This window comes from Acanthopagrus latus, chromosome 15, assembly GCF_904848185.1.
Source record: "Acanthopagrus latus isolate v.2019 chromosome 15, fAcaLat1.1, whole genome shotgun sequence".
Taxonomy (NCBI): Eukaryota; Metazoa; Chordata; class Actinopteri; order Spariformes; family Sparidae; genus Acanthopagrus; species Acanthopagrus latus.
In genome coordinates this window covers 10,941,614-10,956,832 of record NC_051053.1, presented here as the reverse complement: position 1 = coordinate 10,956,832, position 15,219 = coordinate 10,941,614, and the positions used below count along the sequence as shown (strand labels likewise).

Below are 15,219 nucleotides of genomic sequence, written 5' to 3'. Positions count from 1 at the left end.
AAAAACACGACTTGTGTTTTCTAAAGCATGTTAACAAGGTGGCATTGCATGACTTATAAAAGCTTGACACACAGTCAGGCTTAGATTGCATTAGTGGTTGTTGGCACAAGGAAGTGTATTACAAGATGGAGCTGGCTTGTGGGTTTTTCTGACAGCCATTTATGGTAATGTTTTGGGTGTGATCTGACGTTCTCAGTAACCCTTTCTCTCAACACACCCCGTTTGAAAAAAAAAAAATGGAAGAAACCTCAGACAAAGATGGCTGAAACTGAAACAATTTAGTTCCTATTAATTTCACGCTCTGATTTTATGCCCATAGCCAGTTGAAAGGTGTCAGGTGTATGTGCCACTCACACTGATATTTAACAGTCATTCATGTGCACCAGGAACAGATAAGGAACAGCAGGCCCAAATGGGGAACACTCAACAAAGCACAAGATATAAAAACGCACTTGTATAATACAAGTGAAACAAAAGTTGCCAGGAAAAAATTCAATTAAGTATGAATAAGGTAATTGATTAGCCTAACATTAGTGTTTACTTGTGAACATAAAACTGTTATAAGCAACTCATAGCATGTAATGAATAGCTCTCGCAGCTTCTCGCTGAGACGTAGAAACGAAAAAAAGATTGATGTCAATTTTATGTTTTAACGGTGAATATGAAACTGCAGCCAGTTAGCTTAGCATAACATGGATGAAATACGCACCCCTAAAGTTCACAAACTGACACTTTTACTGTTTGTAAATCTGAATAGCATATAAAGAAACATAACTGTGACAAGTCAACGTTTCACTAGGGGTTTTATGTTGATCTATTTTATATTCTGATGTGTGTGGACAGAGTCATGCTAGCAGTTTCCAACTTCTATCAGCCTTAATGCTAAGCTAACCTGCTACAGTCATAACACAGAGTGGCATCAGTCTTCTCATCTGACTCATCAAGAAAACAAATAAGTGTATTTCACAATAAGTAAAAGTATTCATTCATTCTATTTTATCTATGACACTAATATATCACCGAGTCCATAATATACGTGTTGTCACTAAATATTTCTTGTGGTACTAAATGCCTCAATTTTTAAGAAAAGTACATTTTTGAGTCTCACCCCCAACTGGTCAAACACTCATGCTTTGGGTTGGCATCTGACCCTGCCTACAATCCCAAGGTGAGTTGGGAGTGAGATACAAAAATCCACTGTTCATACAAATTGGACCTTTAAGGCAGAGGGGATGGAATACGAAGGGGAGAAGAAAAATAAATAAATAAAAAAATTGAAAAAAATAAACATTTTATGCAAATGCAAATTTCATTTACAACTGAACACAAGTTGTAAAGTTTTTTTTTGTTTGTTTGTTTTGTTGAAAGATCATTTATAGTCCCATAAGAATTTACTATATTTCTAGTATACAAGTGTATTATGGGTAGATTCTCTTGCAGTCATTGGTTTAATTTAAGATGCAGTTTAAATCCTGGGTTTATCCAACCCCCAGTGACCTGTCAACATAAACCTTTGCCCATACATTCTGAAAGGGTCCGTTTTCACCTTATGACCATACGCCAACAGTAAATCTAGATTTAAAAATCATCATTTTGCAAAATTTCTTATGGTATCACTAGTAGGAAACACTTTGGTAATCATGAAATAAACACTGTTTAAAATTGGAGATATGATATGATAAGCCAATAGTGTGATTCCATGTGAAATTATCTTGGGACTGATGATTGATTAGTGGGCCAAAGTTGATAATGCCAAAAACAAGGACAAAATCAGAACTTTATAAAAAACAAAAAAACAAACAAACAAAAAAACCCCACAAAAACAAACAAACAAAAAAAACTGTGCTAAAACCATATTCTCTCACTGGTAAATCAGATCAATTTGAGTCATAAAGAAAAAACAAAACAAAACAAAAAAAAGGTGGAAAGAATTGAGTTAGTTGCATTGAATTTATTTGATAACAGATTGACAAATGCTGCATTTACAGTTAACTTGTTTCCCCCCCCTTTTGTAAAAGTTGTACAATTCTTTGTGTCCATCAAACAGTCTAGCAAAAAAAAAAGGAAAGGTTTGAGTTGAATTTACATGCCCAGCTATTTTGACCTAATAAACTCTACTATGGTGTCCATTGGGTTAATTTACAGAATACAGTCATGTGCAGTGAACCTGTCAGTGGTAACCAAACCATAAAGGAAGAGTATCCATGTATATTAAAAAAAAAAACCACTAAACTACTGATTCGAGAAATACAAATGTGTCAAGCGACAGACAATAGTATCCTATGGATAAGTCAAAGAATGAATAAAATGATAGATTGGTATAACTGGTGGCTTTTGTGGGAGATGTTTGTGTTACGCTATTCTAATTCAATCCAGAGGCCAACTCTTCCCCTCAAGCTTTGTTGATCCAATCCAAGAACTCAGTCAATTTGGAAGCTTTGCCATTAGCCCGTTGCCCTTTTAACTGAACATGTCAAAAAAGAAAAAAAAAAAAAGAAAAAATCAAGGGAAAGACCGTTTGATGACGATGTTGCTGAATGGAATCACTGATGGCCTCCTCAATCATCAGCGTGACCAGAACACGACACACCCTCGAGACTGAGGATGCCTTTCCCCAGCTTTTCTGCAAAACATGCCCTGCTGACGCAGTCCCCCTTTTCAGTCATCTCGAGATTATGTTTGATACCTGTTGAAAACATACAACAGGAACTTAAAAAAGGGGAGGGGGGGACACACACCCAGTGTAACTTAAACTCTAGAGGCATCAACGTTTAGGAAAGTCTCATTAATGAAAAAAAGACAACAAAAAAAACCAAAAACACTTACTTCCCACGCACTTCTTTATAGCATCTTTTGAGGCAGCGTAGCACATTTTATTTTTGATGCTTGCGTTGTCAGAACACCTGATATGAAGAGAAATCATTTACCAAGTGTCCCACAACAACAAAGCACACGCACAAGAATATGCATCCTTAGAAACGTTTAAACCAAGATTGAATCACTAGTTCTTCTTGGTAGCCAGCATTCAGTTGAGGATGCATGTGTATTTATGATTTAAATCACAGTACAGGGACCTACCATGTCAAAAAGACCAATTCTTGTTTGTTTCTGCATTCCTTGGTGTCGAAGTGGCAGTCATACAATATGTAGCAGCATTCTCCGTCCGCCATCATTTCCTGGAAGTAAGAGAAGCCATCCTTGCCCATCTGAGTCAGTTCTTCCTCGCAGACACATTTAGTCACGTCGATGCAGCTATCCTTGATGTTAAACACCACAAGTCTGATGCGCTTCTGGTGATCGGCATCGCTCTTCACAAGTCTCATTTCGTCGCAGACATCCTTCACCTGGTCGGTGCATTTCACTCCAGACGTCTGTTTGTAGAAAGAAAAACAAATAACTAAAACATTAGTTATTGTCATAACTGATGACGGTGTGAACCCTTCAGATGAGTTTAAGAGTTCAAAATGTATCTAAATGTTCCAGGCATTTTAAGTTACTGAACATCTTAAGACAGAACATAAAGGGAAACGCACAAGGACACACACAAACAGAGTTACATTTGGCTTTGTAACTTACATTCACTTAACTATACAGATGCATAAAATTTTATCCTTTTAAAATGACGATATGAACCATTTAAAAAAAAAAAAAAAAAAAAAAAAAAAATGGCAGTCATTACCTATGAAGAGTTCTCCCTACCATTCATACAGTTTAGTGAGTTGAGCGCTAAGTGTAATTTACAAAGAAAACGCAAAAACTAGTTCTTATCAGATTTGTGCATGATAGACTTGGTCGACTTTTTCAGCCTTAGCTCATATTGGAGCAAATGTTGTTCACTTGTACTTCGGTGCAGAAAGCAGAACCAACCAAAAATCAAAAACAGGAAGAAACAGGAAGTTCTTCAAAACTAGACATCGAAGAGAAGCAATGAAATGAGCACATATTCCTCCACTGTTTCGCAGCAACTCGCTGTGGGTGTAGCCAAGCCTATGAGTTTTCAAGGCTTCAGTGTCTGTCACATTCCAGTCATTGTGGAACAAGTTAGCACAAGAAAGACCGCCCCAGGGGATTCTCAGAACAAGTTCAAGCACGGACAAAGCTCCCTCCATTTTGGTGACAAAACCACACCTTTAACAAGCCCTTTTCCAAATCTACAGCCTCTTCTCACAGAGCAAAACATTTCCTCTCAGCAAAAGCAAAATCAACATCAAAAGGAATCTTCTAAAGATGCTGAAAACTAGACATCACCGACTTAACACATTTTTGCACATTGTTGTTGAAATAAAGACATGGCACTAGATTACATGTCCTGTGGATCACCCAGATCACAAAGAGGAAGTTCTTAACTGACACAAGTCAACCAAGCTGATTTTCCCCGTGAGAGCTACTCACCATTTTTGCCTCTGATGTGTGAAGGAAGCAGCCAGCACAGAAAATGGCAGCAGTCAAATTGCTGATGGTTCATAAAGAAGGAGAGCAGGTTGACTCATAGAGGAGGAGCCAGGATAGGATGTGCACACCTCCAACACTGGGCCCACCCACCCCTTCCCAGGTGTGTCACAGTTTCATCTGCAACCTCAGAATTTGTATTTAACAAATTACATTCAAAGCCTAAGTCACAATGGATATTGTCTGGGTCAATAAAAACATGTTTGACACCCTCACTGTCTTTCTACGTTAGGTAGATGTAGAGATCTTCCCTTTTTAGGAAAAACCCCAGGTGAGCTCGAGCCTGTCATGGGTGTGGGCGGCACGCACTGCCCTTATACGGAGAAGAAACCTGTCCAGATTTGTCAAGTCATCTGCTGCTGAGATGCTCCTCAGTGGCCTTATAAGGTAAAAGAGAGAGCGCAGATATTACACAAGGATGTATCCTTCTACCTGAGGTGTGATGTTTCTCCTTCATCAAATTCCAGTTGTAATAGTCGATTGAATGTGCATAACTTGATTTGTGTCGATGAAATCCTCCAATAGACGCAACATTTTAAGTTTCATACAAAAGGGGGACCAATCTGGACCTAGATGTGAACCTTACAACTTTTTTATTTTCTGTCACGTTCTGTGAAGATATGATGAATCAGTGTGGTTTAAATGATTCACAAAATGTGACTGTGGTGCAAATTCAATGCATCTTTATTCATATAGCCCAAAAGCACAATCACAATGCCTCAGTGGGCATTACAGTCTGTACAGTGAACAACACTCTCTGTCCTTCATTCAATTAAGGAAAACTCCACAGGAAAAAAACCCCCAAAAAACTCTTGCAGTGGGGGAAGAAAATGGGAGAGGCACAGAGGGGGGGGATCTGACTCTCTGGATGGATGGAAATGCAACAGAAAATCTAGAAAATTCAACATTCAACATTAATGAAGTCTGTGGATCCAACAGGTTGACTGAACAGGCCAGGGCACCACCAGGCTGTGTCCAAGCCGCACAACCTCCTGGAAGAGGACGGGCCACACAAGATGCTTAGCAAAAAATATCAGAATGTAACAAGATTTAGATTTTACAAAAGTACAGATAAGAGGACATTGTAAAACAGAAACCTGGTAAACAACAATAAGACTAGGAACAGATTGGAACTTCTGGATGAAGTTCAGGGGTGTAGCTAGCTACTCGGGGCCCAGTTCACTGGAGGGGAACCTCGGCCTTCTGCCATTTTCCTCTGATCGGATACAGCCCAGTTACACTTTACATGTGTTGTGGTCAACGCAGCCTATCAACACCTCTACATGCCATATCACGTTTGCATGTTTTGTGAATGTTATTTGAGCTGACAGTTGGTAATCTTGCCTGTTAAACGACTGATTTCATGGTGATACATATGAAATGAGTGTATCCCAGCATCTGTCTGGGATATGGGCTGTTGTACCTGACCACCCAGCCCAGAGGCAAAGGTGACTGTGCACAAACAACCCAAGGTGACGACTGTTAGCCGACCTGAGGATTGCTCAATCCCTCCACTCACCTTGTCTCTGAAAATGGACGAAACCAGTGCGAAAAAGAAGAAATATACTTCCAAATTTCACTTAACCTAACTAAATTAATGTGTGCAAAAGAGAGCATCACACTCAGTGAGTCAACCCTCAACATGTAAAGGTTAAATTTAATAATCATAAACTAGTCAACTGGCTTATTAGCATAATATTCAACATATGTTTTTAGGTCATACACATAGTTTAGATCCTTTGTTCATATCTGTCCTTTTGATTGAGATTTTAGCCCACAGCAAACACTGCAGATACTCTGCTTGCTTCAGTGTCACAGTGGCTGTGTGTCCTCTGTGTGGATTAGTGGTTTTCAGACAGTCAGAGTCCTGCCCCACATCCGGACTAGTTTCTGTTCCATAACGCAGCACACTAGATGTCCAATCTGCTTCGACTGGCACAGATGTCTGTGACTTAAAAAGAAAATCAGAAACATCATCTTTCGCCTGTCGACTAGTTGAGTGTGGTGCGTTTAATGTAAGTATGACAGGTAGCTACGGGAAGCCCTCTTTTGGTGGCTTTTTTGAGCTATACCATCGTAACTGTGGCAAAGTGTGCCTACCAGAGCTAATGGTAGCCAGCAGCAACTTTTCAGAGCAGTTAAAGGGGAAATGCAACCCTGAACCACACAGAACAGGAAATGGCTGCTGCATAACTCTGTCAGTTGAAACTTCATGCTGCTGCAAGCACATTTCAGGTTTGGCCACAACCTGGTCAGTGACGTCAAAGAAGCAAACACAACTGTATGAGAACTCTGACATCTGCTGGTGGATTACGGGCACTGAATCATCCATCTGAGCTTGGGTTTTCTAAAAAGTGAAGGCTTATCCACATGACACTGGTCATTGGTATGTGTAAAGACTTCAGTTTGTGGATGAAAAAGAAAAGACAGTCAAGAGAAAACAGCGCAGACGAAACCGATTCTGACTGATCTAAAGAAGAAGTTTGTTTTCAGAGCGACACAGAAATAATGATACCTAATTTCACTGAACTGATTCCAAAAACCTGTATAAACATAAGCAAAACAGAATGGACTGGTTAGTTTTTGACACACAATCAATGGAAAGCCGTACAAACACAATATCTTTAATATTTTGTCTCTTTCATGTAATTGCATTATCTGATTATTACGTCAGCACCAAGTTTCAAAAAAAGAGGTACAAGGGTAACAAAAGACAGGGGAGGCTAAAAAAAGCAACCTATTTTACTAACAAGGCTCGAGACGGTTCAAAACCGGCATTCTTTCTACCAGCTCAGTAAGTAACAAACCCTGCCTTCTTCTTTTTACAACCAGCTCGTCTACGCTTTCTTTTCATAGCACTGGGACCTTGGTTTCTTTTTGGCTTGGACATTTTTGCTTTGGACAGTGGCCAATCCGTCAATGGTCGCACACTAGTACCACAGGGAACTGCTAGGAGAGGGAAATTTGAATAAAAGTCTGTTTCCGCTTTCAGTAAAATATCCCACGTCAGTTTTTCCTCCTGAAACAAGGCCGTGACACGTCCCTCCGAGGGCCTGATATCGGCTAATTCACAGCTCCAGGGTGGCATTTAGAAGAAAATGACTAGCACTTTGTTATATACTGCATATTGTTGGGTTGTGGATAAACATTACCCCAAATGTTTTAAACAACGTTCAAACTCAGATAAATCCACCAGTTTACTTGAGGTAACCTGCGCTGCTAGATTTTACTGCGTTAGCCATGAGATAGCACACACAAGGAATGTCTTGGTGTATAAATTCAATTAAATTCAACTCTCACTCATCAGTACTCACCAGACTCTACAGTTCTCTCTCTTCTTTTCCCCTCTCCTCTACGTAACATTATGTTAATTAAATAGTACATTTATAGTACAATAGTACAAGTACATTTTTCCAGTCAACTTCACTGTAATGTGACATAAACTCGGACAACGGAGGTCTAAACAGGTGATAAACGGGAGAGATGATAAAGCCAGTGTTTGATTAAAAACCAATCTCCAAGCGCTCCAACCATCAGTATACAACTCCAGACAGACATGCGTGCTGAATAAAATGATCTCTCATCGACCAAGTACTGAATAAACACAGTCTTATTTGCAAATCAGTTGTAGCTTTATTATGTTTGTGAACAATCAAACTGGAATTAAACTGGATTTATTTTTCCCCTTCAAAATCAGCATCCAGTTATAGTTTTACACAAGACACAGGCTGACATTCACTAGAGGAATAGGCATGTTCAGGTATGATGACTCTCCATCAGTCTGAGCTCCTCTACAGCATCGCCAGATTCAGCCACTGTGGGTGAAAAAATAAAGCACAAGTCACCATGTGCTCCACAAACCATTGCTAATGTTTTGTAATTCTGTGATGTTATCACATCATGGCTCTTACCTCCATAAAACCCAACTCTATCTCACCGGACCCATCCTTGTCCAGGGTCTTGAAGGTGTCTGTTGTAAATATAAGAAAATGTCATAACTGGTTATGTAATGCCTGAATGGCTGTAGGATACAAAAAAAAGACCCGTGGTCAGAGGGACAGGAACTCACTGAATAGTGACTCCAAGCGGATCAAGCAGCACACGAAGTTGTCGAAGTCTATGGTGAGGTTTGGATCACTGTAGCGGGCCACGATTATCTGATGCAGGGGGTTGTTCAAAGAGAAGCCTGTCAAAATGGAGAAAGGTTTACTAAATAATAATATCTATGGCACATAATGGGGGGAAAAAAGAAAGTATGAGCAGTATCCTCTATCCTCTAATCCTTTTTGCTTAGTGGACATTTGTAAAATGGGCTCCTCACCGGCGGCTTCAACAGCCATCCGCATCTCAGAGGCGCTCATACAGCCACTTTGGTCTGCGTCTCTCTCTTTGTACAGATCCTAATGGAGAGTGTAACAACTTATTATGTGCTGTCACCAATCTACTTATACACTATGTTACACGTCAAGTCCAAACAAACAAGTAACTCACCAGGAACTTCTCAATCTTTGTCCACAGGATCTTAAATTCTACCAATCCCAGCTTGCCGGATCCATCTTTCTTTAAGGGGTCAAGGAAAACTGTAACATGCTCCACACAGAGCCCTTGTCAAACATGACCTTGCTGGCTGGTTGACTTGTGATGTGCAGCCAAACTTCATCTTACTTCATACACACAGAACACAGTTGTGAATTTGAGTGGCGATCCAAAGATACCAAATATGTCAGGATTCATTCAGCTGCATAACCTTGTGTAACATAAGGACAGACAAAAGCCGGTGTGGCAAAAGTAACAAAATTCATGTCGTACTCGAGTGACACATTGGCATCATTTTTGCCTTGCAAATAGAGTGGCAAGTAAGAATTGATTTAGCACAGCTGCCTTATTGTTTTTAGCGGTCCTGGGTCAGGCATGTGTGAGCTGACAATCAGAGTAGACTGGGTATTCAGGACGGAGGGGCTTAAAGAGACAGGCGCTGAAACAGAGTGTTTCACACAGAGTGCTGTCACACTGGCAGTACAAGTGCATGCAAACCTATTGTAATAGTAACCCAAAATACTTAAGGCTTTCGTGACATAGTAGTAAGGAAGGATACATCCAGCAGGTTGACCATGTTGCGGCAAGTCGTCAGGCTAAACCCATCGTTTTTGACGTCCGATCCTAAAAATGAACCAAACACGGATAAATATTCTGTGCAGTATCAGATGCACATGAATGCACATACTGATCTTGCTTGAAAGAGAAGAAAGAAATTATATATCTCACTCTTCTGAATCACTTGATTGAGGATCTTGTGCAGCTCGAATGCAGAAATCTCCACATCCTAAGATACATAGGCAGACTCTTAGCAGAACATAAGAATGATTGTTTGACGTCGTAATGCGTCAAATCTTAAGCGTGCTTACGTGTCCGGCCAGCTGTCCAAACAGTCTCTTGAATCTGTCACAGATGTCATCTTCATCGATATCAACCTAGAGGTGATGAAGTGATCAATTTTGGATTTTCTTTCTCAAAATATCAGTTTTCACCTTTAAAGGCAGTTATATCAAAGATTCTGATTTTACCTGATCAACATGGCAGTCTACGGGAGCATCAATCTCCCTGAAAACAGCAGGAAGTCATGTAAAGAAGTCATTTTGAATGCTATGGCTTTAATCTTCTATATGAAATTGCATTTATATGTGAGAGTAACATACTGGAAATCAGCCTGTTTCTCAGTGAACACCCGCACGTAAAAGTCTCCGTTCTTGTCGGGCTCAAAGGTGGAGGGGATGATGAGGTACTCTCCAGGGGGGAGACAGAAGTGGGTGCACACCTCTCTGAGGTTGATGAAGGTCTCGGAGCGCGCTTTCGATGAGTTGCGCAGGAAGAAGTTTCTCTTCAGGTGCACCTGCCTTTTGCCAGAGTACTGGAAAATGACATGCATGCAAGACAGTCTCATGAGAGCACCCTGTACCATTGCTACTGACATACCACTTTTTTTTTTTATTTTTATAACGCATTATATTTGTTTTTATGTTTTGTTAATAATGCAATATTTTCCTTGAATAATCATTCTGCTCCCGGCAACACGCTCATGAAGCGCCTTCGCCTTTGTATACGCACCTCCTCAGGCAGCTGGAAAAAGACAAAAAAAACAAACCAAATGTCAGAATGTGCGCAAATGCTGCAAATACAGTCTCCACTGACATGATGGATATACTTCACTGTCACCCTCAAGGCAGCTCCTTACCTCATAGATGGCAAAGCCGATGGTCTCCATGTCCTGCCCCATTTTCCTCATCCGCCGTCTGTTCTTCTGCATCAAGCCCACGATGATGGTGCAGCCCTCCTCGCCGTCATCGGGGTCATCGTCCACATCCTCCAGCTTTATGACAAACTGCGGATTCATCCAGAAGGTGTCTAGGGAGGGAAGCGAGGGAGCAGGGCGCTGATTGACAGCACTGTAGCAGCCAAGACACACTCACAACACACTATGTTGTTTTACGCATACACTAGTGCTGGATTCAAATCCGGGAGGTAGACTGAGAAAAACTGGCCGTACTTGGATAGTTCCTGCAGCCCCCAGCCGACACGCCCCTTCTCCAGGTTTCTTCAAACTCTGTCTCTGCCCATTTCTTGTACTCGTTGCTGGTTAGCGCATCAGGGGTGAGGTTGCAGATCTCGAGGCGGGAATACTTGCGCAGGAAGTCGTTGAATGACATCCTGTGGACCGAAAGGTTAAGGGAAACACTTGAGTATCAAATGAAATAGGAGATTCTCAGCACAAGGAAGCAGGAAGAAGACGAACAGTAGTTTCAGCGAGGATTACCAGAACTCGCCATCTTCAGAGCGGTTGGTCAGCCTCTCTCGGTCGTCGCGACTCACACTTCTCCACTCGGAAGAGCTGGAAAAAGAGGAAATAGACTGGTGAGGTTAAAACATGGAGGGCATAAACAATAGGCCTGCATCTGTAACTCCAGCCTCCACCTGTACCTCGGGGTACCAGAATAGTCTGTGTAGCAACTTTTTAACCACAGGATTTGCCAACCACTCCACTGGGTGTGTACAGTTGTGTGTTCAGACTTCATACCCCCATCAAAACAAAGGATGTAAACATTTTAATTTAGGCTGGGTCGTCAACAACACAAGAGGCCAGGGTGTGATTAGGATAGCTCCATTTGAAAGAACTGTTGGTGACCAATCCAACGGTGACTTTTGTCACTTGGCTACAGACTATGTGACCAATTAGACTGTTGTTCTATAACAATTCCTTTCTTTTGAATAATGACTTATTTTAGTTGCAAGCTTGAAAAATCCCCATACCATGTTCTCTCTAGCTGTACAAGTTACATGCAGCACGTAATATGTTCTGTTGAGGAACACGACGTAAAATAGTTTTCATGAAAGGACCCAGAATGTCTTTAAAGAAGGGAACGGTGACGTTACAACTGCTCAAGAAGACGGCCACACTGAAGGTCTGCTGTTTGAGACTGCATTTCAACCTCCGTAAGCGTGAAAGTACTGGATATAATCAACAAGACTTCCATGATAATCCATTCAGCTGTTGAGATATTTGAGTCTGGATTAAATTAGTAGACTGTCTGGTCAGCAAACATCGGCTTCCCCTGAGCCACACACTGCTAACATGGCTTAAGAAAGAGTACTTACCACTAGTAGCTGCCAATAATAAGTACAAGAGCTTATATAAACCCTAATCGTGCATTTCCTGCCCTTGGATTTCCCCAAAAGGGCACAATACCTACTTGTCACTCCAGGCTCCATTCCACTCCACCTGACCCCACGGGTTTCTGATCCTGATCAGCTGCTCTATTCGTCCTCTGTACTCCACCTGAGACAGAAAAAGGAGTCAACTGCATTTTCTGGTTTCAGCTTCTCAGGTATATGGATTTGCTACTTGTCTTTGACATAGCAAACTGACTCGACTGTTATTTGGACAGAGGCAGCTATTTGATTGACGTCACTTTGGGCTTTGCAGCATTTTTCACAACTTATCGGGCATGTCATAGAAGTGACAATTGTCAGATTAACCTACAGTGAAAATTATTGTCAGTTGAGGCACTTACTCCAAACCAGAAAAAGATGTGAACTGAGGTTTCCTCACCTCGTCCGCTCCTGTCACTGAGTAGGCATGGCCCTTCACCAGCTTTTGATATGTGATGGCTTCTGAGTCACTCGCGCTGGTAATCTGAAGTGAAGAAGAAAAGCTTGTAATGTAATAACTACCAGACACCACGAGGACACCAACCACAATACATAAGAGTGAACTGGAACGAACATCAATGGAGCATCCCAGGAGGGAGCCTCTCTCCAAGGCCTTCTTGATGATTTTGAAGAGGTGGGGATCTGGGTTCCTCAGCTCATGCCTCTCAGCGATTCCTCCAGTGAAGTCTTCAAAACCCTCAGTGGTGCTGCCTCCTGAAAGAGCCTCGTAGCATCCATTCACTCTGAGGGCAAAACAAGTTGATGAATGGCTTGACAAGAAAAACAGACTCCAAAACTTCAAAGAAAAGTATCCAGAGTTTCAGTTCTTTCATACTTGGCATAGGCCTTCTCCAGCAGCGCGCTCCAGAACTCAGAATTCTCTGCTGAGTGAACAAACAGCAGCTCTCCATCTCTGGTGGGCAAGCGGTCGTCGACCACCACATCCACCCACTCACCGAACTGCCAGAACTGAGAGCAACAGAGAAGACTGAGTTGGTCAAATCGAACCCTTTCATGCCACTTTAGCTCGAAAAAAAACCAAAAAAAACAAGGCTGCAGTGTGTGTGTGTCGAAGTTCTGTACCTCGAAGTGAAAGATGCCAGCATAGTCCTTGTCGAAGCTTTGGTCGTGGGGGACAACACGACACAGAACCTCTTTGTTGAGTGTCAAAGAGGCGATAGCAGCCAAAAGCCAGCAGTCGCCTGAACACAAAATCACACCGACACTGAGATGTTTTATTGTGTATGTTTCAGTGATGAGGTGAGTTAATAAACTCCTTAAAAAGTGATTAAAGATGAATAAACAAGATGTTGAAAGGTTCATTAGAAATCTGCCTGAAAGGGGCTTAAAATTTTCGTTTGAAAGAAATATATTGCTTTTTATGTAAGGTCTGTATTTAACTCTTGCGTTAAATCATCACTTAACACCCAGAGGGTTTCATGCTGACACGTCGGCTTCATCTTGGCTTTATGACACATTTCCCAAACATTCGAGGTATGCAGTTTGTTTCCCAACACACACACCCCAGTTGTGCAAAGTCAGACTATTGTCTTGCCTCTCTCTGCTCATCAGCTGCAAGAAACTCTGTGCCACCCACAACTGTGTTTATGCTGCCAGACGGGGTGGAGACAGAGACGACTCGAAGCAGCTGTCTGAAATGTTTTGCGCACAGTGGCAGGTCATTGGCATTTACAAGGAGTAATGTGGTTTGAAGATGTTTTTTGGTTTCATAAAACTAGCAGAGGAGAACCTAAGCAGGATGATATAGAGTATAGCGTGTGTGGCACTGCATGCACATCTGGTAACTGAGCCGGTCGAAGATAGGCATGCAAAATCATTCAATCAAATGGCTCAGCATGAAAATATGACTCCTTTGTAAGGTATAGTAAATATCTTGTTGCACTGTTTTATCTAATGTTGCCATCAAAATGCATTTGGACATGGCTCAATATTAAACAGAAGTTATGAGGGACACTTTTTACAAGGTAAAGGAGCAGACAGTGTTGGAAGAATGTATGTCCCACCAAGTGCTCCTTGACAGATATCAGTCCTGGTGGCGTTTTCAACGATGAATTTTGGATCGCGGCACAATTCCTGAAAGAGAGAAAAAAAAAAGAGAGTTAAAATTGAGTCAAACTGCAATGTCTCCTCACATGGTTTGCATCCACCCCCATCTGGGCAGTAAATGTTTGACTGGACGTCAAAGTGTCTCACACACGCAGTGCAAAAAGGAACACTTTGCAGCAGTCAAACAGCAATTTGGTTTGTCACAAACCACTGAAACCACAATTTGCTGTGCAGACAAGCAAGAACAAGCCTCACCACACAGCATCTGCCTACTATAAAGGATGTGTACCGAGCGTATGATAAAGAATACTGCAAGTAGTACTCCCGCAAATCTTCATTCAAGATAAAGTGTACTCAAATAAAAGCTACATTATGATGTCAATGATGCAAATATGGAAAGATTCCTACTTTGACTCCCAACTTAAAAGATAGTTTAATCTCTCTGGCCTATAGAGCCCGAGCCCTATTTTTTGAGCATGTAAAAGAACTGCAGCAGCCAGCCTGTACTTTGTCACCATCTGCTTGTTGTACCCACCGTAGGTCTTTTCCAGGTGATGCCCCTAACCTTGTAGGAATTTGGTCCGAGTTCATCGTAGCCTAAGGATGAGGGCAGAGCCTCGAAGCTGGCATCCTCGAACAGTCTTCCACTCTCCAGGCAGCTTGCCCTCAGCGCTTCATAGTCCTGGTTCAGGTATTTAACCGCGTGAGAGTTGGTTCCAATCCCTTTTGCCTTGTCTCTTCTGTGCTGAAGTGTAGCTGCGATGCCAGACATTTTAAAAGTTTGTACAGCTGTCTGTGTTTTGGCGACTGTCTCCCTGAATGTGCGTGTGGTTAGACAGGCTCTGTGTTGTATGTGCCGCTCAACTGTCTCCACACCCTTTATTGTTCATAGCAGCCTGTAGACGGACTCCTCTGGCTCACCTGTTTCATCCAGCCTGCTCTACATCTGACTTTGACTGATGGCTCATGATTGGCCCAGATGCGGCCCACAGCTACAGA

General features: G+C 41.8%; 2 protein-coding genes across 2 annotated transcripts; both read right to left on the bottom strand.

Annotated features, from left to right (window-relative positions):
• Window positions 1-1,931: 1,931 nt before the first annotated feature.
• Window positions 1,932-4,544, bottom strand: LOC119033539 (cofilin-1-like). Its single transcript, XM_037123805.1, has 4 exons — window positions 4,393-4,544; window positions 3,079-3,371; window positions 2,827-2,903; window positions 1,932-2,686 (listed from the first exon to the last, which is right to left on the bottom strand). The coding sequence occupies exons 1-4, from the start codon at window positions 4,393-4,395 to the stop codon at window positions 2,559-2,561; spliced, it is 501 nt and encodes a 166-aa protein (XP_036979700.1). The 5' UTR covers window positions 4,396-4,544; the 3' UTR covers window positions 1,932-2,558.
• A 3,518-nt stretch (window positions 4,545-8,062) lies between these two features.
• Window positions 8,063-15,136, bottom strand: LOC119033589 (calpain-2 catalytic subunit-like). The gene is made up of 21 exons (XM_037123899.1): window positions 14,756-15,136; window positions 14,178-14,247; window positions 13,237-13,355; window positions 12,989-13,122; window positions 12,728-12,896; window positions 12,554-12,637; window positions 12,195-12,280; window positions 11,261-11,335; window positions 10,994-11,154; window positions 10,682-10,851; window positions 10,555-10,566; window positions 10,146-10,357; window positions 10,014-10,050; window positions 9,855-9,920; window positions 9,715-9,772; window positions 9,545-9,609; window positions 8,941-9,009; window positions 8,771-8,849; window positions 8,519-8,635; window positions 8,361-8,419; window positions 8,063-8,264 (listed from the first exon to the last, which is right to left on the bottom strand). The coding sequence occupies exons 1-21, from the start codon at window positions 14,990-14,992 to the stop codon at window positions 8,241-8,243; spliced, it is 2,103 nt and encodes a 700-aa protein (XP_036979794.1). The 5' UTR covers window positions 14,993-15,136; the 3' UTR covers window positions 8,063-8,240.
• Window positions 15,137-15,219: the final 83 nt, after the last annotated feature.

What these genes read in the sequence shown, in the direction of transcription:
- LOC119033539 (XM_037123805.1), bottom strand. An exon ending in GAATTGGTCTTTTTGACATG is followed by an intron (nt 2,904 to 3,078) that starts GTAGGTCCCTGT and finishes TCTTCATATCAG; the next exon opens with GTGTTCTGACAACGCAAGCA. An exon ending in TATAAAGAAGTGCGTGGGAA is followed by an intron (nt 2,687 to 2,826) that starts GTAAGTGTTTTT and finishes TGTTTTCAACAG; the next exon opens with GTATCAAACATAATCTCGAG.
- LOC119033589 (XM_037123899.1), bottom strand. Translation starts at nt 14,992, where the DNA reads ATGTCTGGCATCGCAGCTACACTTCAGCACAGAAGAGACAAGGCAAAA. An exon ending in ACATGGTCAACCTGCTGGAT is followed by an intron (nt 9,010 to 9,544) that starts GTATCCTTCCTT and finishes GACCCCTTAAAG; the next exon opens with AAAGATGGATCCGGCAAGCT. An exon ending in CAAAGATTGAGAAGTTCCTG is followed by an intron (nt 8,850 to 8,940) that starts GTGAGTTACTTG and finishes ACTCTCCATTAG; the next exon opens with GATCTGTACAAAGAGAGAGA.